The sequence below is a fragment of the Neomonachus schauinslandi genome, chromosome 15 (assembly GCF_002201575.2).
Source record: "Neomonachus schauinslandi chromosome 15, ASM220157v2, whole genome shotgun sequence".
Taxonomy (NCBI): Eukaryota; Metazoa; Chordata; class Mammalia; order Carnivora; family Phocidae; genus Neomonachus; species Neomonachus schauinslandi.
Window position 1 is genome coordinate 14,470,947 of NC_058417.1, and position 23,792 is coordinate 14,494,738.

General features: G+C 59.7%; 2 protein-coding genes across 5 annotated transcripts in view; one reads left to right on the forward strand and one right to left on the reverse strand.

Annotated features, from left to right (window-relative positions):
* Positions 1-13,695, forward strand: part of SMG6 (SMG6 nonsense mediated mRNA decay factor) — a 233,067-nt gene extending 219,372 nt beyond the window's left edge. For all 3 annotated transcript variants that reach the window (XM_021704528.2, XM_044921737.1, XM_021704527.1), the window contains 4 exons: positions 4,983-5,136; positions 8,126-8,337; positions 8,643-8,724; positions 11,887-13,695. In XM_021704528.2, the coding sequence (XP_021560203.1) occupies positions 4,983-5,136; positions 8,126-8,337; positions 8,643-8,724; positions 11,887-12,017 (579 nt within the window). In that variant the 3' untranslated portion in view covers positions 12,018-13,695. The remainder of the gene's footprint in view (positions 1-4,982; positions 5,137-8,125; positions 8,338-8,642; positions 8,725-11,886) is intronic.
* An 824-nt stretch (positions 13,696-14,519) lies between these two features.
* HIC1 (HIC ZBTB transcriptional repressor 1) lies at positions 14,520-18,522 on the reverse strand. Of its 2 annotated transcripts, none has more exons than XM_021704258.2 (2): positions 18,372-18,522; positions 14,520-16,855 (listed from the first exon to the last, which is right to left on the reverse strand). In XM_021704258.2, exon 2 carries the CDS (start codon positions 16,833-16,835, stop codon positions 14,685-14,687), a length of 2,151 nt encoding a protein of 716 aa, XP_021559933.1. In that variant the 5' UTR covers positions 16,836-16,855; positions 18,372-18,522; the 3' UTR covers positions 14,520-14,684. The 2 variants fall into 2 exon arrangements, with proteins under 2 accessions (XP_021559933.1, XP_044777586.1); XM_044921651.1 differs by lacking the exon at positions 18,372-18,522 and adding an exon at positions 17,212-17,248.
* Between the last annotated feature and the right edge of the window lie 5,270 nt (positions 18,523-23,792).

Below are 23,792 nucleotides of genomic sequence, written 5' to 3' on the forward strand. Positions count from 1 at the left end.
AATCAGATTATCTTTTTTTTTTTTAAAGATTTTATTTATTTATTTGAGAGAGGGAATGAGATAGAGCATGAGAGAGGGGAGGGTCAGAGGGAGAAGCAGACTCCCTGCTGAGCAGGGAGCCTGATGCGGGACTTGATCCTGGGACTCCAGGATCATGACCTGAGCCGAAGGCAGTCGCTTAACCAACTGAGCCACCCAGGCGCCCTCTTTTTTTTTTTTAAGATTTTATTTGTCAGAGAGAGAGAGAGCACAAGCAGGGGGAGCGGAAGGCAGAAGGAGAGGGAGAAGCAGGCTCCCTGCTGAGCAAGGAGCCCCGATGTGGGACTCCATCCCAGGACCCTGGGATCATGACCTGAGCTGAAGGCAGACGCTTAACCAACTGAGCCACCCAGGCGTCCCAATCAGATTGTCTTGAAAATGTCCTCCAACTCTGAGATTCTGTGATTTGAGTTCATTGAGCTCCTACAATATATCAAACCCTATGCTAGGTATTATCAAAGAAACTACAAGGAAAGAAGGCCATTCTCCTTACAGCCTAGTTTAAAAATAAAATCAGTCCTCATAAAATGATAAGTAGCAAGCAAGTCATCCTAATTGTAACTTTTAAAAAGAAAGCCAGTATACATACATTAAGGTCTGTGTTACTGACTGAAAATCCAGAGGAGGGATCCTAAGCAGAAAGTTTCCCATGAGCGCCCACCCTACTAAATGCAGAGGTCTACCGTGCCGTCCCAAGGGTGGCAGACGGCGTTGCCTGCTCTCTGTAGCATGTGCAACATCTGCTCCCTTTGCGTTCTGTGGCTCGAGAAGGAACTGCCTGTCTGTACTTTTGGTGGTTATCTCACCAACTCTTCCTATTTTTTTTATTTCATTTCCATTTTTCGTTTAAAAAAACAAAAACCTATGTCATTAAAGAAAAAAAAAACAGTATCATGAGTCCTACAGAAATCAGTAGTCCTCTCTGTCACCCCTCCCCATCTCCCACTTTGCCCACAAGTGGTTTCCCCAGAAGTCTCCCCCCACCCCCCGCATCTATAGAAGGTGACCCATGGAGCTGGGCAGGAGGAAAGAAAAGTGACACCTGTGAAGTTACTGATATGTGGCTCAGGCATTTTCCTAGATACTTTCCCATGCAGAGTGAGCACAGAAGTTTGCTGTGGTACAGAACTTCTCATTTCTGGTGAAGACATGGCTGTGGCCAGAGAGGCCCAGGGATAAATGACTCCATCAGCCAAGAGAGAGGAGGAAGCAGCCCCGCTCCCTGTGGAGCCCTGAGCAGAAGGAAGACCTAAGAAGGCCTTCTCTTGATGTGGCTCAGCTTCATGATATGGGTTCTTCAAGTTCCACAGCTCCTGTGTGAGCTAATTGTGTTACCTTTTTTTTTTTTTTAAGATTTTATTTATTCAGGGGCGCCTGGGTGGCTCAGTCGTTAAGCGTCTGCCTTCGGTTCAGGTCATGATTCCAGGGTCCTGGGATCATGACCTGAGCTGAAGGCAGACGCTCAACCATCTGAGCCACCCAGGCACCCTACTTGTGTTACTTTTTATTTGTAATTCTCGGTGTCTCAATTTTTAGTGGGTCAGCATCCTCAGATCATCTCCACTGTCTAGAAGGAACTTAACCTGTGAAAGAGCCCTTCTCCCAAGCCTGTCAGCTTCCTCATTAGATGTTATTGTGGATTATCTCTTCCCAGTTTCTCACCAGCTTGCTCAAGGATGCTCTCATACTTCAGAGAAAGTTGGTTACTTAGCACCTTCCCGAAACAGAATTGAGTTCTTTTTTCCTTGCACACTTGATGACAACTTGGTCCTTATTCCCACTGATCTGATTCAAAGCATCCATGCTTTCTTTGGGTTCTCAGTTCATTCTCCAAGGACCACTGTGGCCCAGTCTTAGCTGCAGCAAGGAGGGTTCCTGTGGAACTCTCCTTCCGGGTCAGCACACTTGACTCCAGGCCAGGGCCAGTCTGTCTGAATCACAGCATTCCAATGGAGCCCCCCCCCTTACCCCCACCAGAGGCTTCTGCAGCTTTTTACTCATACAAACAAAAATAAATCTCACTACCGGCCTCTGAACTCCACAGCGGCTTGCTTCCCCCGTCTCCGCAAGCGTCCCATGGCTGTGAGTAGGGACTTGGCACTCTCCCCACCGACATCACTTTTTCACTCCCTGCGCATCCTGTGTCCTTCTCTCACCGTGCGACCCAGAGATCGGAATGGGACGTGACGGCCGGCACAGGCGCCGTGCACAGCTGCCAGGAATCTGACGGGTAAAATCTGGAAAAGTTGGGAGGGCAAATGCTAAATACGCGCGTGTGCGCGCGCACACACACACACATACACACACAGCGCCACTCAGAGAGGGCCGGAAACACAGACACCCACAGAAGAGGGCCTGCGGACTTCCGATCCCTCCTTGGTCTGCCATTCTTTTGAAGGGGACTGGGCCAGTCTCATGACCCAGGTATGACACCCACCCCCCCCAGGCCCACAGGTACCCCAGGAGAAGGGGGAACAGCTTCATGTAATCTCCTGAGACTCATGAGGGCATGTGGGGAACAGGAAGCAGTTGTGTGGTGACTCACTAGGCAGAGCCAGGTTAAGGGAAGTTGTCTGCGGGCGTCCCTGGGACCGGATAATGGCAGCACAGCTCCAACCACCCTCATACAGCTTGACCCCACCCCACCCCTGGGGAACCAACGAGGCTGCCACCTCCCTAAGAGGCTGTGGCCTTTGTTCACCTTTCTGGCCCTGAACCATAGCTCAGAGAACTCAGATGGTTAGAGCTTCCCTGTGCCCTGCTCCTAGGTGCTTCTCCCCCCCGCCACCCTGCCCGCAGAACACACAGGCGGGCTATCAGCCCCCAGCCTCCCTTGGCCACCTCTCTCAAGGTGGGATGGTACAAGGTCCGAGGAGCTCATTCTTGTTCATGCAGCCATTTCCTCTTTAGAGTCAAACCAGAGCTGGGCTATCATTTCTGGAGGCAGGAAAACAAAGATGTGAAGAGTCGCAGTGGGGCGGAGGCAGAGATCTAGTGCTCACTTAGGACCCTGAGCCCCTGCCCTCTCGCAGCCTGTGTCCCTGTCTGTTGTGTTCCTTCTCACCCAGAGAGACAAAGATTTGGGTGCCTATGATACTAAGAAAAATGTTGCTGGCAGTGGAAAAGCTGCGTAGAGACCAGCAAGGCCGGGGGCAGTGAGCAAGAGGAAGGCTGCTGCTCCCCTGTGAGGAGAAAGGGCAGAGGCCCTGTCCTTACGGAATGCCCGAGCTGCTGAACAAGGTTATATGTCAGTTATGTCTTAAGAAAAAATAAATTGTTTTAAAAACGCCCCAAGCCGAGTTGAGTGGAATGCGTGTCATTCTGTAGCTGGCAGCCCCACGGGGAGGGACTGTGACCGAGTCCCCCGGGAAGATGGCCAGCAGCAGGGGTACTTTCCCCTGATGAGGTGAGAGCAGTAGGAAGACTGCGCAGAATGGGCCTCTCGGCTGCATTTCTCATGCCTGCCAGGGGCCTGTGGCCTGTGCCTTCCACCAGCTGTGGTGGCAGTGGCAGCGGCGACTTAGTCATAGGAAGAGGTCCCCAGTAGGTCACAGAGAAGCCACCCCCAGCATTCGGAGGTATGCCCTTTCAGTTTTACTGTCTTTGCCAGCGAAACCGGAGCGCCTCCCTCACTGACTGTTAGTGGCCGGCCCGGCACTGTGGGACCCGTCTCAGTTGGCACGCACATCTTCTCCCCTGCCCTGAGCCTGTGTCTCTGTCCTTACAAGTTGGTGTGTGGCAGATTATGAGGGGGGTGCCAGGTTTGTGCTGGTGCCCTCCTCCTGCCCTGTGCACGGGGAGCACACTGGGCAGATGCCAGCAGATCATTCTGCTTCTTGGCTGTGGTCCCCACAAGAGGAAGCAGCACAACAGCGACCGTGTTCTGTAGTGACCGACGTGCCCAGAGCCTATATCAGAGGGCCTCTGGCACTCAGGGCTCTGTCAGACTTGGGAAAGTCGGGCTTTCACAGATGTGCATGGAGCTGCCCTGAAGGAGGTGAACACCCATCAGACAGACAGGGCCTCGGCCACGTGCTTGTCAAGGTGTGGTGTGCAGACCACTCACTGGGGCTGTGTCGCATGCTTTTTCAGGGATGCACAGGACACTTTGGCTGCTTTTTTTTTTTTTTTAATGGAAGGATAGCTTGCACGAGTAAACTTGATACCGTGGTTATCGTTGCTTAAGAGGTGGCTAAGCCAAAAAAAGTGAGTTGGCTTAAAGTCCATTTAATGAAAAACATCAAGTAACTGATGGTATAGATTGTACAGAACTGCGGCAAAGGAGCACAAGTAGAACACAAAGACTCACGTTTAGGAAACACTGCTGGAGGGTAGGTGGTGGCGGTTCTCATCAGCCTGGGTGTTGCTCTTTGCAAGCATGTGAGTTGGGTCCAAATCCATCAAACCTCATGGACTCCTGCTGCTGTGGTGTTAATAATTCGTTGTCAGCATCACTGTTTTTGTATAGCCTTGTAACCTTTTCTTTTTTTTTTTAATCTAACTACACAGTCAAGTAAACTGAAATAAATGATACATGTATAAAGTGTTTGCACTAAGCCATACCCCTGTCTTTGCTGTCTAGATAATGTGTGCAAAACCACTTTCATATCCAAGGAAACTGACTCTCCCTTGTTGACTTTTGTCCCAGGGTCTTACTTTCAGAAACCTGTTATTTTTAATACCATCAGGGTCCTCTCTGTCCTAGGCAGGATTTTAGTCACACCCCATTCCTCAGGCCATTTAGTCCATGTTGATTTTTATTGCAGTACTTTGCCCAGCCCTTTGGTCGGGGGGTCCCTGGGGCCTGGCAGGGGCTGGCTGTCCCTCTGGAGGGGGAAGAGTTTCAGGGGGCAGGATGCTGACACACTGTGAAGTCAGGGCCCTGGCTCATCCACCCGCTTGCCTACTCACTCTGGCTCACTCACCGTTCTGTGTCCCTGTAGGCTGTCCTGGAGGACCAGAGTCAGATGAGGCAGATGGAGCTCGAGATCAGACCCTTGTTCCTTGTACCAGACACCAACGGCTTCATTGACCACCTGGCCAGTCTGGCACGGCTGCTGGAGAGCAGGAGGTACATCCTGGTGGTACCCCTCATCGGTGAGTCAGGCCAGAGCAGCCCTGCACACGTGCTGCAGCCCCCTCCCCACACACGCCCCACGGCCCCGGGGCCAAGCAGCCAGAGAGCCCCGCTACGTGTGTATGGCAGGATCTGCAGGCAAGTAGGGTCTGCGTGGGGCAAGGAAAATTGTTTAATAATCAGAGCAGTTCGAATTATTATGGCTGATCCATGGCTTAAACTGCTTGAGCAAATGGACTCCTGTGTCCCAGCAACCCGAGGCTGCATGAGCCCAGCCCTTGTTTTTATCCTTATAAAGCTTGCAGTAAAACAGCAAAGCTGGTTCCCGTTATTGGTAAACACTCAGCCCTGGCAGATAACGGCAGTGCTGCTGGGTGGTCTGGCAGGGAGGCTGGGAGGATTTTGAAGTGGTTAGATGCCTTTGGTCTGATTGTCTTGTAGCTTTTCATGATCATTCTGTTGGTTCGAGGTAGCATTCTTCTGGCCAGTGTCACCCTAAGGCCAGGCTGACGGAAACCCTCCAGAGCAAGCCCTTGGCTTATGCCTATGGATTCCTGCCACTTGGGCCCTTACCACTGTCTGGTCACTGATGCTGGTGCAGGGTCAGCATCTCAGGACCCAGCTAGCTTGCTTCCACCCTCAGGCCAGAAGAGCCCAGCTGGGCTGTCTCCAAGGGACTGTCTAGGCACTGTCTTAGTTCTTGGAGCTCTGCGGTGGGTCAGCCTGAGGATGGGCTTTGGGCTCTGGGCTCCTAATATAATTGATACAACTAATATAGCTGATGGCTATCCTGTGGAGGGAGAGAGGGTCTAGGAGGTGATTGGCTTTTCAGTGTCCCCTTCTCAGCAGCCACTTGGCGCAAGTTCGGGATCCTTGTCCTCTGGAAAAGCTGCCAGACTGGCAGTCTGCCTGCCAAGCCACCTCTGACATCCATGCCAAGATGTTCCATTGGGCCTCCCCTTCTAGTCCCAAGTGTCTTAGTGCCAGATGAGGGTGGAAACAAAGGGCAGGAAACATCCGCCCCTGCAGAGGCTATAGAACCCTGGGGGGTTGTGGGAAACACGTTAGCACCACCTGAGAATGTTGGCACTGAAGCAGCCCTCGTCCCGCCTCCACCCTCCCTGTCTTCCTTCCCCCTCCCCATGTGGCCTGGCCAGAACCTCTTAAACCCAGGCCTCTGGACCTAAGGAAAGGCTTTCTGTTCTTCAGAAGTAGAGCAGCAAGACTGTCAGGTTGTTCCAGCTTCCCCTCTTCCCTCACTGCATCCTGGGTAGGGTAGCTACCAGGATAGCCTGTCCCCGTGCTTTCCTACCCCAGGAGATTTTTAGGGGAAAGAGAGTAAGTGGTCGCTTTTGCTAATGGTCAGGAAATGGTATAACTGAGAGAGGTTGCTGACGTCGAAGGAGTTCCCTAAGACTGGGAAGGGGCCTCAGACACCATCCCAAGCTAGCAAGGTTCTTGGTCCCCAGCACTGATTGTGCCCCTACTGTGTGCCCAGCCTCCCTATTCCTGGGGGATCCAGGGAAAGGTGGAACTGCAAGCCCTTGGCCTCGATAGATTGTGGTTTAATAGGGAAAGCCAGATCTGGTGGGGAGGGAGCAAATACATGCGCAAACCCCCAGGAAAGGACACAGGTAGAATAAATAGATTCCTCCCCGCCTTCCCCCCAACCCCATCCCACCCCCCCACCCCACCCCCCCCCGTGCTGGGAAATGACAGCTGTCCGTAGAAGACAGGCCAGCCTCTTTGCACCTTGGGGGGGCGGGGCCCTCGACTCTCAGGGTCTTTGCAGGAGACTCCTGTTCAGCGAGGCTCCCACCGTGCATTCCCACTCTGTGTCCAGAGCACAAAGGGTTAAGCCGACAGCCTTCCCTGCTTGTTTCTTGTGCTCTTTAACCTGCTCCTGCTCCTTAGGCCTGACCCTAGCATCAAGAAGCCCCGCCTGGTGCAGAAGCACAAACAAGCTTCCCCTTTGAAGCCTGTTTAGTTTGGAAGCAGGAAAGGAGATTTTGGGATGGAATACCAGTTTTTCGTGTTTGATGTTCTGTTTGCTGTACCATACACCCATCCACCACTACTTCCCAGCCTCAACCATACATTGTGTGGACATGCAGCAGCCTCAGGTTGCTGAAAGCATGGAGTGTGTGTGTGTGTGTGAGTGTGTGTGAGTGTGTGTGTGTTCCCACATGGGCCCTTTCCAGAAAGCGTCTCTGAATACCCAGACAGTGAGTGCCAGGCTCACCATGGAACAGCATGCTCATGCCGACTCCCCGAGCCATGAATCACTGCACTGAGGAGAGGCCTCAGACCCCAAACTCTCCCGGAGCCCCCAAGGAGTGCATATTTCCCACTTGACCTCAGGCTTTTGGCTGGAATTTTGGAAAGAATCTTCACCAGAAAATGAAGCCGTGTCCCAGACACATAGGCAGACACACACACACACACACACACACACGCAGTATCAGAGGAGTAGATGTGCCAAGGGCATGGTTTGAAGGATACCAGGGTCCTTGCAAGTAAGGCTGTGACTGTTGCTTCCCACTTGGTGACCTCCCTGCACGCTACCAGGGGATGGGACATAGAACTTTGCTCCTTGTGAACTGCTGTGGTTGGGGATCCAGACTGATGAGGGGAAGTGCCTCTTGTCCTTTAGTGGCTACCCTTGTCTCTCCTGAGAGGCCCTTTCAATTTAATCCTGTAACTGAGGAATGTGATAGTAGAAGGGCCAGGTTTCTTCCTCTGAATACAGCAGCTCCAGAAAATCCCTGTAGGTTCCTTCTAGGAGGAGGGTGGGGCCCAGGGGAAGAGGGAGGAAGATAGAGCTCTGTGGAAAGTCTGGGACACTTCTTGCCCCCTAAGTTCCTCTAGTGTCATTGGAAGACTCCTCTGGGGCAAGATGGAGTCTGTGGTCTGGGAAGGGGCTGGCTGGGAAAGTGAGCCTAAGGTAAAGGCATACATCATTGCTGGTTGCTGAGGCTGATGATACCTTGTGGGACTGTGTCTCATCAGTGATCAATGAACTGGACGGCCTGGCCAAGGGGCAGGAGACAGACCACCGGGCTGGGGGCTATGCCCGTGTGGTGCAGGAAAAGGCCCGGAAGTCCATTGAGTTCCTCGAGCGGCGATTTGAGAGTCGGGACTCTTGCCTACGGGCCCTGACCAGCCGTGGCAATGAACTCGAATCCATCGCCTTCCGCAGTGAAGACATCACTGGCCAACTGGTAAGACCTGCGGCAGAAAGGGAGAGCCCATAGCCAGCCTCAGAACAGGGTCTCCAGGAGCTCAGGCACCTCAGGCTGCCCAGGCAGCTGAGCGGGGGCGGCCACCACCCAGGCCCAGGAGGGGCAGTTCTTTGTACCCTAGATCACTCTTGTCACAGTCGCACCCCACCAAGCAGGACCAGAACATGTATGGGAGGGACTCTGGGATGTGATCCTCCCCAGGACCCCAGACGCAAGAGTATACCTGTGCCTCCGAATGGCGCCCCCTCCTGCCCAGCGGCACTTCTCACACTTTTTTCCTCCAGGGTAACAACGATGACCTGATCCTCTCCTGTTGCCTCCACTACTGCAAAGACAAGGCTAAGGACTTCATGCCCACCAACAAAGGTACAGCTTTGCCTCTGCCTCAGGCTCATCCATCCCCCCCACCCCCCCACCCCCACCTTCCCATCCTCAGCCTTTCCCTAGGAAGGGGCTGGGGAGTTGGATGCAAGTCTGAGGCCAGCCTTCTGGAAATCCCACCTCACTGTCACAGCTCCCCCACTCCCAGGTGGACCCTGGGCCAACTAGGGGTGGACCTAGCCCTGAAAGCCAGGCTCTAGGCAGTGAGCTTTCCCGCTCGGCATGCATCCGTTTCCTTTCTTGGGTCCTCCGTGAGTCTTCTGACAGCAAGAATGTCTTTATGATTCAGTGCAGCTTATTCTGGCCATGGTCTCCTGAACCCAGCCCTCTGCAGCTCTGAGAGGGCAGTCCCCACTGGTCCCTAGGGCCCACCTCCCTTTTCTTGGCCATGCTCAGCCTCTCAGTTCATCCCTGAATGTTTACCCTCTATCTGGCCGGTAGTGGAGGTTCTTCCCCAGCGAGTAGTGGGCCTTTTCTTCCTGTCTCTGTGTCATATGCTGTGGCACTTTGGGGGCAGTTGACAGCTTGAGGACTGAGCCCTCAGCCCAATTTTCAAGGCCTTTTTGGTGGCCAGTCGTCCCATCTTTGAGCCAAAGGCCCACCCTGGGACTCTTCCAGGTGCTTCAGCACCTCATCCTCAATCCAGAATGTTTTCCTGCACAGCCCCTCAGAGTCAGCAAGGCTCAGGTATTTTCTGCTCCCGGCTCCCAGGAGTCTGACATTTCTTCCTAGGACGTCCTCGCTCCATGTCATCTACAGATGTGGGCTTGGTTTTTGTCTGTGTATAGGTGACTACATCTTGTCATTTTCTTCTGGTGGTTGTTGCCCAGCTCTCTTCCCTGCTGCTCAGTTTCCTCGCCCTGGCTTCCAGGCTGGTCAGGAGATGGTCTTCTCTCCTGCTGCTCCCGCCACCCGTTTCACTGCACCAGGGGCTGAGAATGAGCCCAGAAGTGCTGTTCTTCAGAGGGGTCCTGCCACCTGGCTTGCATGTTCTGTCCCTCAGGGACAGACCTGGAGCAGTGAAGTGGTAGAAAGGAGCCCTGGCTGAGCCAAACAGAGGAGCGTGGGCTCTGCTCCCAGGCAGCTTCCTAGAGGGGCACCTTCTGAGGGAGAGGTAGGTGGCATTGCAGAAGGCCTTGTTGGGAAGTATGGTTCAGATACTGCTACGGCCCCACCCAGCCTCAGAGCTGTTTCTTTCTTAGCAGAGACATATTTTGGCTTTGGCCTTACTAGTCTCCCCACCCCCCCACTTCACCCCAAACAGCCTGCAGGAACCCATTGCCATCCTGGGGACTGCCCCTATCACAATTACATCAGCAACGGCTAGTGTAATCAAACCCCATTTGTCAGTGTGAATTCTTAGCAGATTAACTTGTCAGATACACAGAGAAACCGTCACTAAATGTTTATGTGTAAACGATGTTGAATTTTAAAATCATGTGGATTATGGCGGATGGGGCCTGACAAGATGACAGTCTCTGGTTTCTAACAAAGTGAAGTTACCAGTGTCAAAACAGAGGATGTTTATTGTTAAAAATGTCTGAAAGTATCCACAGAAACCCCTGCAGACCCCTGCCAGCAATGCCGGGCCTTAGTCGACTATCCTAAGGCCTGGGACTCTCTTGTTCTGAGCCCCAGGACAGGAGTGGCGGGGCTGCGTCGAGCAGCCAGCTGGGAAGCTCAGAAAGCACAGCCCGGCACCACCCACGCCTGAGGGGCCAGGCCCAGGCCGTGGAGCCGACTGAGAGCATCCTCTCTTCTCATGTGGCCTCCCTCTCCGCATCTGCCCACCGTCTGCCCACCACAGCCCTCACCTCCCACCCCTTCTCCTTCCGCCTGGCCCCTTCTCCCACCAGCGTCAGCCTCACGAGCCTCTCCCTCCCTCTTCCCCCAAACTCCTCCCAGGCTGACAGCCAGTTCTCAGCCTCCCTGCCTGGAGCTGGCAATCCTGAAACTGCTCAGGTCCAGACCTGGACATTTGCAATTGCCCAGCCCCGCCAGCCCCCCGCAGTCAGTAAGCCCCGCAGGACATTTCCTGTGCCTCACTGTCTGCCGGACCTCCGTCAGGAAATACCCAGCCCTGGACTGAGGGGTGGGCCTGCCACTGAGCGGCCTGACCAGGGCTGGGGATGTCACTTGTGTGGGGACTTGGCCCTGGCTTAAATTCTCCCCAGTACATTAAAAGGTTAGGGAATTAGGAGAAGTAGTGGAAGACATCTTGCTAAGAGGTCATCTAAAAAGAACAAAGGCTGCTGGTGCCGATATAGAAAGAGCTTGAAGATATATAAAATTTGAATAAAGTAAATACGGCTAGTATGATTGTAATGTTGTTGGAAAAAAAGCTTATGTAACAAGGATATATACTTGCACATGTGCATTAAAAAATCCAGAAGCACGCATAGATCTAGCCCTGGGGAACAAGACAGAGACACACGAAGGGAGAAACTAGGAGGATGGCTTTGGCTTTTCCTTTCCTTTGTCCTCTTCTGTATTGTTAGAGGTTCTCACCATTTACATCGCTTACTTTCATGTAATAGAGGAAATCATTTGGCTCTCACTCAGGGCCACCTTGGCACGGCCCTGCCAGGGACCCTTGCCCTCCTCTCCTCAGAGCTCCCTTGAACTAACCCCTCTCCTCACCTCTGGGAGCCTAGATTCACTTTGGATTCCATCTTGAGCTTTCTACCTCTTGATACCTAAAGCATTGACCTCCTAGCCTCGGAGGGAGAGGATGTGTAGGAAGAGAGGAGTACCTGTGAGCCCAGGACCAGCCATGCAGTCCGAAGGAGCAGAAGGAAAGGGGCTTCCTCTACTCCCTTCAGTTCAGCGTCCCAGGAGAGGGGTCTGTGGAGGCTTAGTGGCTTGGGCAGGTCTCTGGACACGAGGCAGCTCCATCCCGGGCTGGAGGCGGGGGTCTGAAGCAGAAGGCCAGCCCTGGCCCAGCACGGGCTGGCCCAGCACGGTCCTCTCTAAGCCAGTAGGGGAGGGGTACCCTCGCTGAGTACGTGAGGGAAAGACTTGTAGAAAGGCCAAGAAATGGCTGGCGCTGACCCCTCCCGGGCCACATTCCCCTCGGAAGGAGGAGAGGTAGCCCGTGCCTCTGTCCCCTGCCCTCAGTGAAGTCCCTCTGCTCTCTTACGTCTACAGAGGAGCCGATCCGGCTGCTGCGGGAGGTGGTGCTCTTGACAGATGACCGCAACCTGCGCGTGAAGGCACTGACGAGGAACGTGCCTGTGCGAGACATCCCGGCCTTCCTCGCGTGGGCCCAGGTGGGCTGAGGGGGCCGCACCGGGGCCCCCCCCCCGTCATGGAACCGTTCCTGAGAGGCCACCAGGCGCCCAGTGTAGCACCGGCGATGCCCACATGCCTGAGCCACCAATCCACCCAGACAATAAACCATCCTCTTCCAACCCACGCTGTGGCCGTGCTGTGGGGGAGCTGCTCCTCACAGAGCCCCTCCTGAGGGTCGGGCGGAAGCTGCTGGGACCCTCCTGGGCTGCCAAGATTTAGCAGGGCGGTGGCTGGCTGCAGTGACAGCAGGTGGGTGAGCCAGATAGGCCGCCCACGAACTCAGCCTTTCTCCCTCCCCCTGTCTAGTTCAAGGGCTCGCGGAAGGCCTTCTCAGCCCAGGGACTCGGCCACTTTCTCAGCTGGAGACAGGGCAGGGGGTTGCATTTCCATCAGGTGCAGGTGAAATGATCTTCAGAACCCCTGTGCTTCTCATGAATGTGTCCCAAGAGGCTTTGGTCATGCCATGAAGAGAATGTGCAGGGTGTGTCTGAGGCCTGGATTCCCTGATGGATCCCAGTTGGCTTCTGGACACCATGTCCCGAACAGCAGCCCTAGGCCCCACCTTTTCTACCCCCTACGCCAAACACACATCCATCCTGCTGCTCTTCTCCCTGTCCTTCTCATTCTGGGTCCATTACACTTTGCCCCTCGTTCCCCCTTGGATGGTCATGGGTCTAGAGGGAAGGGACATCTGGCTTCAGACTCCTGCTTCCTGGGTGGCATTTGCCTTCTCCTCTCCCTCATTGGCCTTCCTTTTGCTCTAGTTCCCAATTCACGAAATTTCTTCACACTCTTCTCAGTTCCCCGCTCCTCTCTCTTCCCTCTCTCCTTCCTGAACCATCTCCTTGGCCTCCTTCCCTTTCTAGTTGGTCCCTCTTACCTCCCCAATCCCTTCAAATTCTTCACCTCAGGTCCTTGCCATGGGGATTCCCAATCTGAATCGTCCTCCTCTGGTACCTCCTCTGGTGAACCTCTTCCTTCTCTGTGCCAGGAACCTAATAAAGCTTTCCTGCCCTGACCCTCTTTCTCAGACCCCTTGTGCTCTGAGAAACTTCCAGGCTCCTGCAGACCAGCCTGAGGGTAGGGTGGGCCAGTGCCTGAGAGGGGCATCGCCTAGCCTGGAGTGTACACTGTTTCTAGCTTTGCCCTAGAAGAACTTGACACAGGGGCCTTTTGGCCTGTGAGGTTTTTGTTGCCTCTTTAGCTGGCACCTGTGTCCAGAGCCTCCCTTGAGGGGCTTCCTACTGGGAATGGGTTCTCCCAACCCGGGGACAGGGATGAAAGGAACTTGGAGGAAGACAGGACTTTGAGGAGGAGCCAGGAGTCAATTTTGATGGAACCAGAGAGGGAATCCCCCAGAGCTCCCCTTCTGGACTGTACAGGCTTCCTAGAGGATGGGAGAAAGGGCTACCCTCCCTGAGGCCCAAGATTATACCAGGAGGAGGGGGTACTGTACAGGAGAGCCACCAGTGGTTTGGGGGTATGAGTCCCCCAAGGGCCTCAGAAGACTGGCTCTTTGGGGTACAGGGTCCCAGTCTCTTCTTTGAGATCCTCTCCCCTGGATGAAGGCCAATGACTGGGTGGGTGGGAGACCCATCTCTCCTTTCTGTCCCATTTGCAGCACTGGTTTTGTTTCCTTAATAAATTTTTAGTTATGAACATGCCTGACCTCTTTGCCCATCTGTCTCTGGGGCTGGGGAGGGAAGAAGGTCCAAGCCTCTCTCTGCACTTGTATGAGGGAGCCATGTCTGGCCCCTCCACCCACCCAGTTCCTTGTACAGGGCAGAAGAGAGTAGCGGGGTCCAGGGTCCTTGGTTACTGCTTTATTGCTGTTTGGTTTCGAGTATAGAAAATGGAAGCGGCTCTGGAAGAGCCTGTGTACAAGGTAGGAAATATACAAACGGGGAGGAGGGAGCTAAAGAGACCACGTTCCAGCCCAGCCCAGCCTGGGCTCGGGGTGGGGGGCCGCCCGGGGCGCATGCAATAAATATGGTCCGGGGCCCCAGGGAAGGTAGGGATGGGGAGGACACCGCGGGAGTGGGAGACCGGTAGGCCAGGGCTGCCTCAGCCCTCTGACTCCAGAGGGAGGGAAGGGTTGGCCCTGGGGCTAGTGCCACTTGTGCAAAATGAGGAACTTCACATTATCAGTCCCGGGGCGGGCGGGAGCGGGGGGCGGGGGGCCCTCCGGCCGGCTCAGTCCCCTCCCCGCTCCCCAACTCTGCCCGACGCTCCGACCCCAGCGGGGAGATTCACAGTGAGAATGGGTGTGGTCGCAAGGGCCGGAGGTAGGGCTGGGAGCGCCCCAACAGTGACACCCCTCCCTCCAAGAGCAGCACGGAGCCGGGGGGGGGAGGGGGCCAACGAACCACAGGAAGAGGCGGAGAAGGGCCGGGGGTCTCCTTTGGTCAAAGCTGGTATCAAAAATATAAATCTCCCTTCCCCCATCCCACCCCCGTCCCGGGGTTTCACCCTCACCCCCACCCCCGGGCTAAGGCACAAAGCAGTGAGGCCAGGTGGGGCCGCCGCCAGTGCGGCGACGCTGCCGGGGCTGCTACAGTCGTCCGGGCGCGGTGTGCCTGCTCGCGGCGGCCGCCGTCGTTCCCCGGCGGGGGGAGGGGGGGCTCGGGGAGGGGGGCGGGCCGGCAAGAGGCGCTCTAGGTGGGGGAAAAACGGTCGATGGTCCGGCCGTCGGGTCCGGCGGCCAGGTGCGCTCCCTGGCTCAGCACCTCGGCCGCCTTGTCCGGGCTGAGGCCCAGCTCGGCGGTGAACTTGGCCAGCGGGTAGAGGCTCTCGAGCGCCACCTTGGGGTCGTGCAGGAAGTGCGTGGTCTGCGCCAGCAGTTCGGCCGCCGTTGCCTTGTCCTGCTGCTTCAGGCTCAGCTGTTCAGCCGTGAGGCGGGCCACAGCAAAGACACCCTCGGGGAAGTCGAGCTTGCCCTTGCCGTCGGGGCCGGGGACGCCGGGCAACCCCCCCAGGCCGGCCAGCGCTCCGGCTGCGCCTGCCGCGCCACCCACGGCGTGCATCTTCATGTGGCTGATGAGGTTGCGTTGCTGGGCGAACTTGCCGCCGCACACCTGGCACTCGTAGGGCTTCTCGCCCGAGTGGATGCGCATGTGCTCGGTGAGGCGGTACTGGCGCGTGAAGCGCATGCCGCACGCGTCGCACGCGAAGGGCTTGAGGCCCAGGTGGCTGCGCATGTGGCGCGTCATGGTCCCGCGCTGCGTGAACTTCTTCCCGCAGATGGTGCAAGGATAGGGTCGGGTCAGCCAGTGCGTCTTCTCGTGCTGTCGCAGCGTGGCCGGGTCCTTGTAGCTCTTGTCGCACGACGCGCAGCGGTACGGCCGCAGCAGCTCGCCCAGGCCGCCCGGAGCCCCAGCGACCTTGTCCCCACTGCCTCCAAAAGGGGGCCCCAAGCCGGCGGCCCCCGCAGCTACCTCAGCCGCCTCGGCCCTGCCGTACAGCGCCTCCTCCTCCTCCACGTGAGCTTCCACGTGCGCATTCAGCTGCTCCGAGCTGGGGAAGCCCTTGCCGCACGGGATGCACACGTACAGGTTGTCACCGAAGCTCTCGGGCTCGCCGTAAGCCAGGTGCGGGCATGGGTAGCCCTCGAGGTGGCCGCCGGGCGGGCTGGGGTCCTCGCTGCTGCCCGTCTCCTCGCTGCTGCTTTTATAGTCGTCGCCGTCGCCGCCCGCGCCTGGCCCGTCCAGGCCGCCGTGGTAGCGCGGCGGCGCCAGGCCTAGAGCGGGCACCCCGGGCGAGGCGGCCGGGTCCCCGCCGCGCTCCTCGCAGCGCTCGCTGGGGGAGCCGCGCTCCCGGCCCAGCTCGTCGCCGTAACTGCCCAGGCCTGGCTCGTGCTTCATCCAGCGGTAGAGGAGGCTGGGCCCGTCGGGGCGGCCCGGGGGCTCGGGTCCCGGGCTGCCGCCGCCGCCGCCGCCGCCACGGAACGGGTCCGGAGGCGGTACGGCCTCCTCCAGCTTCTGGAAAGGCAGCGGCGGCAGCGGCGGCAGGGGGAGCGGGGGCTCCTTGTAGGCTGCGGGGCCGGCACTGGGAGGGCTGTCTGGGCGCGGGGGCAGTTCGCGCTCGCCCGTCGGCCGCTCGGGAGGCGCGGAGCCCGGCGGGCTTTTCTTGGACAGGTCCAGGCCGCAGAGCGGGGAGCAGCGGCGCTCCGGGGCGCAGAGTGCGGAGGCCGGGCCGGGGCCCGAGGCGTACAGCTCCGCGCAGTGCGTGTTCACCGCGGCCTCGGGGCCCGCGGACGGCTCGCCGGTGGGCGGCGGCGGGGGCCCGGCCGGGGACGAGTAGCAGGCCTGGATGACGGGCGTGGCGGCCCGAAGGCCCCGGCCAGGCCTCCCGTAGGGAGCGTAGCCGCCGCCGCCGCCGCCGCCGCCCCGCAGGTGGCAGTACTTGCCGTGGCGCTTGAGGCGCTTCTTGCACAGCGCCACGAGGTCGGGGATCTGCAGGTAGCTGGCGGCGGCCAGCACGGCGCCCAGGCTCGGCTCGGCCCCCGGAGCCACGGCCGCGGCCGCCGCCGCCTCTGCGCCATCAGCCAGGCGGCCGGTGTAGATGAAGTCCAGCACCAGGCGGAACACGGCCGGGCTCACCATGTCATGGTCCAGGTTGAGCAGGTTGTCATGCACCACCAGGGACTTGAGGTAGGCGCTGCTGGCCGCCAGCACGTTCTTGTGCGCGCGGAAGAGGGCGTTCTGCACCACGATGATCACGTCGCACAAGAAGCCCTTGGTGCGCTGGTTGTTGAGCTGCAGCAGCAGCTGCCTCGAGTGGCCCGGCGCCTCCATCGTGTCCAGCATCGTCTGCCCAGCACACTCTCCTGCAGGGATACACAGCAGCCGGGTCAGCGCCTCACCCAGCCCTGGCCGCCTCTATCCAGCTGGGCGCTTCTCCCCCGCCCCCCCCAACTTCCCCTTCCCCCTTGCCCTCAGCCAGGCAGGGGCATCGAACACCGCGGCCTGGGCACTGGCAGCGGGGCGGCGGCGGCCTCCGGGTGTGCAAGCCTGGGCCGGGGGCCTGGACCCAGAAGAAGGGCGTCCGAGCGTGGCTGCTGGAGAGGAGGCCAGGGCGGCCTGCACGGCCCAGGCCCGGGTGCCACTGGGCACACAGGCTGGGCTCTGGGGACTTCCGAGGAGAAAACTGTTTGGGGGAAGTGACCCCTTCGGAGACAGTTACCGGATTTGAGGAAAATGTCCGCTTCAGGAAAAGTCATTCAGGGCCCAGAAGTTTGCCCGATTGGGATATAAGGGAGCCGAGTAAAAAAACAAAAACAAAAACAAAAAAAACAACAACAACAAAGCGCCTCCCGCCTCGGGAGAAGTTGCCCCAGCTGGGGGAAGTGATCCAGTGGAGGGGAGCGCGGTGCCCGCCGTGGCGCCGCCCTGCCCGGGGGCTGTCAGGCCCTCAGATGGGGCCGAGGCGCGGCCGCGGCGCGGGGAGCGGAGGCAGAGGCTGCCGTGGCGGGCAGAGCACGAAGGCCGGCCCTGGCGCGGGGAGGGCGTTATATCGGGGCAGGAGGCTGAGGCAGGAAGCAGGTGGGGGGGAGGGGGGAGCCACGCAGCTCCCAGGGGAGGGAGGGGGCAGCGCCCCGGGCGGGCACAGCGCACAGCCGGCTGCGGCCCTGACCCCGGCCTGCGCCCCACCCGCGTCCCGGCCCCGGCCGTCGGCCTCAGCTCTGCATTCGCGGGCCCCGGCGCCTCCCGCCCCAGCTCCCTTCGGGCCCCTCTGCAACGGGAACTCCGCCGCCCCAAACTTGGGGAAAAGTTTCCCAACTTCAGACAGGCCGGGGAGAAGCGCGCCAGCCCCAGGCACTCGACTCCCAGCTTTTCCTCTCGGCCCCCAATTTTCGGCAGCCAGGCGGCCCTGGAGCCTGAGCCGAGCCCTGAGGTCCCCTGCCGGCTCGTCCGCCCGCCCACCCTGTTCCCGGCCTGGCCCGCAGGGCCTCGCGGCCCGTTACCTGCGGCCGCAACGCGACCCGGCTTCCCTCCCCGTGGCGGTGGCAGCTCCTAGCCGGCGCCCCACCCGCCCCGCTGCCAGGCGCCGAGCTGTGCCAGGGCAGCGCCCCTGCCAGCCCCGCCCGCCAGCTCCCCTTCCCTTCCCTTCGCCTCTCCGGCCCATGTGCGGGCAGAGCCGACCCCGGGCCGCTGACCCCGCCGTGAACCCGGCGCTGAGCAGCGGCCCGGCGGTCCTGAGTCCTCTAGGGGACGACACCCGGAGTCCTGAACGCCAGCCGCGTTGGGGCGCCCGCGCCGGAGGATGCGCCCGAGGCGGCCAGCGCGTAAGGACCGGGCTGTCCGGGTCCCCTGTCCCTCCCGGTCCCGAGCCTCAGGACCCACCTGGGGGGCATGTCGGAAGCCCCGCGCCCGGCTGCCGGCGGATCCAGGGGGGGACGTGGCTGCGCTGCGCTGCCCTCCGCCCGCCGGGCCCCCGGTCGGTCTGTCCTGCTGGTCCGTCCTCCCCGCGTCCTGGTCGCGTCTCAGCCCCGCCGCGCTTTCCGCACACTCTTATCTGGAGCGGCCCGGGCCGGCACGCGCTGCTGCAGCTATGGCGCCACCTCGCGGCCGTGCAGGGCTTTGCGCGGCACCGCCGCGACCTCCCTCGCGCGCACCTGGGTTGGGCTGGAGGCTCACAGATGCGGAGCTGGACCCGGGAGAGGGGTCTGTTCACAGGGCCACCCTCCCAGATGTGCCCACGTAAGGACCCAGGCCCCGAAACTTCGAGCCCCACAAACTCTGGGGTTTTGAGCTCAACGTTCCCATGTACGTATTTCTAGATTCTCACATTGCCTCAGTTTGGAGAAGTCCTGCCCGCAAGGGGGGGGGGGGGGACCCGGGGGGGCAGGAGATGGGGGGGAGGGAGGTTACGGAAGTCGTGAGAGAGAAGAAGGTAGACAAGCTCTTGGGGGGCGACTCCTTAGACATCCCTGGATGGGACTGTCCGTTTGTACCCACCCCACCCCCAACACACCCACCTTCACTCAGCCACATGGGTTTACGTATGCACGGAATAAACCCATTTGCACCCAGACCCTCTCCAGGCACTGACACCTGCGGGCGCGCATGTTGGCGCAAACACACATCTGCCCCCTTCTAAAAGTTCGAGTCCTGGCTCTCTGGGATACTCCGGAGGCTGTCACGTAGGGCCCTCCATGAGCCTGGGCAGGGCCGTTACCCAATCAGCCTGCCCTGAACTTAGAGGTCTCTGGAGGGACCCCAGGGCATTCGACTGGGGATGGCTGGACAGCGCCTCCTGGGGATCCCGCAGAAGGAACACCAGCCCCCAGATTCCCCGTGTGAGCCATTTTGAGGGACCTGCTTGCTCGACCTCGTCTCCAACACACCAACCCGGAACGTGGCCGCAGGGACTGCAGCCCGGGATCCCCCGGCAAGGTTCTGCAACCCACGTGAAGGCCCGGTTCTTGCCGGTGACGCCCCTTCTGGGAGGGAGGGGACCCCGCACTGGCGCGGGCACTCCGGAACTGGCCCTGCGCGGCCCCGCAGCTGCATCGGGCCTGTAGTGAGTGCCGGGTCTCCGCGGCCCACGCTGTGCCTCCTCCCCGCACCTCCTGACCCCTGCCCACACGTCGGGGGGTGGGAGTGGGTCCCCGAGAACGCCTGCAGCTTCTGATTGGCTGCGCCTTCCTCAGCCGTCGCGCGCGAGAGGCTGGGGCGCAGAGTTACCATAGTAACCGATGAGGTTCGCGCAGATCGCGTCTCTCTAAGGCCTTGGAGAGCTTAGCAACCGCGCAGGGCTGCTGGGCAGGTGGGGGCCGCGCTCGCCGCCCCTCGCGCGGTCCTCCACCCCTACGCCCCCGCCAGAGGTAGTAGCTGAGTCACTCATTGAGTGGCCGCCAGCGCGGCCACGCGCGGTCCCTGACAGACACTAAGGTCTCGGGCGCCCCCCAGAGGCTCTCTTTCCTCCGCAGACATCTTCATGGCCTCGGGGCCATCCGTTGGCTCTTGGTCCCCACCGGTCCTTCTGACTCCCACCGCGTCCTGACCCTGCCCTCACCCTGTTTCTACTCCGTGTTCTGGATCCATTTTATCCCAGTGCTCTCCTCCGTCTACCCACGGTCTCCTCACTAGGGTTGCGGTGAGCTTCCAAGAACGAAAACGGTGGGTTCCGGGGCTGCCAGCCTCTAGGGGAGATGGACCACGACATCTTGGCCGAGGGGTGGATGTGTTGTGCGCTGAAGCGGAAAAAGGTGTATGGAGTGCTGGAGAAAGGCGGGAAGGCTCCTCGGAAGAAGAGCTCTTAGAACTGGGCTTTGATGGATGAATAAGAGTTCTTCCCCCACACAGAAAAGCAGTCCTGGAGAACAGAACCACAGGGACAAAGGCTGGAGGCAAAAGAAAAAGAGGTGGTGGGCGGGGGGAGGAGGAAGACTCCAGGAGGCTAGATTCCAAAGGTTGTGCAGGACCTCTCCGACTGCGTTTCTGCTGGAATCTTTTATCCTCTTGATGGGACCAGATCCTAGCCCCGCAAGGAGCCCCTCAACCCAGTTTCACTTTTGTGCAGTGTCCACTGTGCCCACTTTGTTTTTCGTCAACACTCTCCCCAAATCCCTACTCCCTGAATTAACTCACTGCTCCCATCCCTCCCCTCAGGCTGTCCTTACGTCCCTATGGAAGGGTCTCAAAGACCTGCAGCCAGCCTTGCTGCCTTCCTGTGGGCTTCACTCCTCTTCAATCTTTGATCTTTCCCTCCCTCCCTAGTTTCTACCTACCCTACCTGCCTGGCACTGCTCCCCACCCCCACCCTACCCCCACACAATCCATCTCCTCTCTCTGAACACATTCACCCTCCTCCATTTAGAACTTTCCTCAATTGATGGAGCCAGGATCTTTCATTTCCCTGCTCTTGTTCAGGACACTTCTGCCCCACATGGCTTAGGGCCTTCCTGTCAATATCATACCTCCAGGAACTCTAACTCCTCCAGGAAGTGGTTTTGCCACTCCGCCCTCTGGAGATCCCTCTCTGCTAAGCTGCTGAGCCCTTGGTCTCCCTCACTCATTGTCACTCTCTCATGAGCTCTGCCAATGCCCACAAATGGGTCCTGGACGCGGTCTGCTGAGTGCAAGTCTCTGAAACTGGCACTGCCCACCCGTCCTCCTCCCCTCCATTTGCTGAGGCTTCCTCTTCTACTCACCCCCTTCTCCTACCGTCTTTCCCCCAACTCCCCCATAGAGGAACCCCTTGCTCATGTCCGGGGAGTGCAAGCCACCCTTCTCAAGTTTTCCGCGGTCTCCAGCTCCTGACTGGTACCTAGACCCCCCCATTCCTTCTAGGCCCAGACTCCTACAAAGCTGCAAGCCCTGGGCTCCCCCACTCTTCTTCCCCCATGTCCTCGACGCCACAGCTCTAGATACTGCTTTAGGCCCCCTCCTCAGGTCCAGCTTCCTCTCCTGTACCTCCCACCCCAGAGTGACGACACTGCAGCGGCCATGCGGGGTGTAACGCCACCGAGGTCATCTTGTGACGTCACAGAGCCGTCGGGTCCCGGAATTGAGGAGTGGGAGAGGGGGCTCCCGGGTGAGCACCTCAGAAGGCCAGGTGGGAAGTGGGATTCCCCCCCAGGTGTCCCAGAGTGCATAAAGGTGTAACGGACCCGTCGGGCCTCCCGGCTCTGTCCTCCCGCCGGCCCCCAGCCCGCAGTTCCGGAAAGTTAACCCTTTGTAGACCCGTACAGGGGCCCCGGGCTCCCCCTCCCTGTTCCTGCTTCCGTGCGCCCTCCTCCCCCTCCCAGCTCCCCGTCGCCTTGGTCCCCCCCAACCCCCCGCCTCGCCACTATAAATAGCCCCTCTTCCCGTTTCCTAAATTCCCTGCTGACGTCGGCAGCGCGTCAGTGTGTAGGAGCCGCGGCCGCATGAATGAGCCGCCGCACGAGTACTACGCGCGCCTATAAAAGCAGCCGCGCCAGCCGGGCTGCGGGAGGCGAGCGGGAGCCGGCGCGGCGCGGCCCGACAGGTAAGTGGGACTGACCGACCGACGGGCTACAGATGGACCGATGCACGGACACGGACGGAAGGGCAATGAGGAGACCGGCAGACGGCAGGTTGGAGGGCCCCTAAGGGGTGGGATTGGGGACAGGGTGGGGGACGAGGATCCCCTCGCAGCTGGTGGAGCCGGGCCGGAGGCGTACCCAGAACCCCGTGCAGCACCTGCCCGCGCCCGGATGAAGACGCAGCCACTTCGGAGGAGCATCGAACAGAGGACGGCCCCCCAGGGTCCCTGCGACATTTCCTGGGGCTCCTGCGCCATACTCCCAAGAAAGTGGGGCGAAGGTGCTGACGCCCCAGAAGACGCGCCCCCTCCTCCCCCTCCCCGCAGCGCAGTGACTCAGCCTCGCTGTCCCCGGCCGGCTGAGCGGGGCCGCCGGCGAAGGACAGACGCCCACCTGCCCGCCGACCTAGCCGTGGCTCTCTCGGGACCCCCACCCTGCATCCAGTCGGGCGCCCCCTCCCCGTCCCATCCCGTCGGGCTGGTCCCTTTGCGCCCCCGACTTCCCGCCTCTGCGCGAGGAGCTGTCCTCTCAGGACCAGGCGGGGGCGGGGCCTCGGCCGGACTGCCCCGCTCCCCAACTGAGCGCCCCCCCACCGCCGCCGCCGGAAGTGCCTCTCCGCAGGGACATATTTGACGTCACAGGGCTTTGACGTCAAGGGCCGCGTGCCTGTCCGCGAGCGCTGGGGCCGAGAAAGGCGGGAGACGCGGGGGAGGAAGAGCAGCAGCGCCCCCAGCTGCGGGCGACGGAGGCACCCCCGCCCGCCCGGGCAGCGCGCCGGCACCTTGGCTCTAGACTGCTTACTGCCCGGGCCGCCCTCAGTAACAGTCTCCAGTCACGGCCACCGACGCCTGGCCCCGCCCCAGGACCGCGGACCCGGCCACCTGCCGCGCCCCCGGCCCCTTTGTCCCCCAGGGTCCCTCAACCCCGCGCGCGCTGTCCGCGCCGCCGCTGTCCGCGGTGCTGATCCAGCGCAGGCTCTGCCATCCGCCCGTCCGGTCCCTGGTCACCAGAGGCTGCTAGCAGCGGCCGGCTCACACGCACATCGCACGGCCCCCGAGCCCGGTCCCCATCGCGCGCGCTACCCCCGCTACCCCCCTCCCTAGCTCGCAGTCCTGACGTCTGCCTGACTGGAGCTGCCACGGTGCCGTCAGCAGCGCGCGCCCCGCCCCCGCGTCTCCAGGGCAACCGTGGCTTTCGATTGTTACTGTGGGAACCGGAGGTAACAGTCTACAGCCATGGTCGCCCCGCAGCACGCCCACGCGCCGCGCCCGCCGCGCTCTGCCAGCCCCGGATGGGGGAGACCAGGAGCAGGAGGAAGCGGGGGCGGCGAGTCAAGATCGGATGAATCTGTGGGGGCGGAGGGAGGTGCGGTGCTGGGCGGGGCGGGCTACTCTCGGGTCTGCTGCGTGTCTACCAAGGCAGGGAAAGAAGCACGGTGGGCAGTATGTCTGACCGCCCGCTTCAGTGACCATCCTGTTCTCCTAGCCGAGGTTGCAGCCAAGGAATGGCGAGAGAAGGGGTAGTTCTGGGATTTGTGTTCTTTTTAGCTCCTCCGTGCGAGGAGGCTGCTGGGACCTGAAGGTTTCCTGGAGACTGAAGGGAGTAGACGAAGCCAAGTTTTCCTAAATATGCCACAACCGCATTCTTCCAGGAACCCCTCTGCTGAGTAGGCAGAAAGCGAGACTAATCCTTGAACCCATTTCCTGATGGAGTTACAGCCTTCCCTCACTCTTTCATCCTCTGATTCATGTAG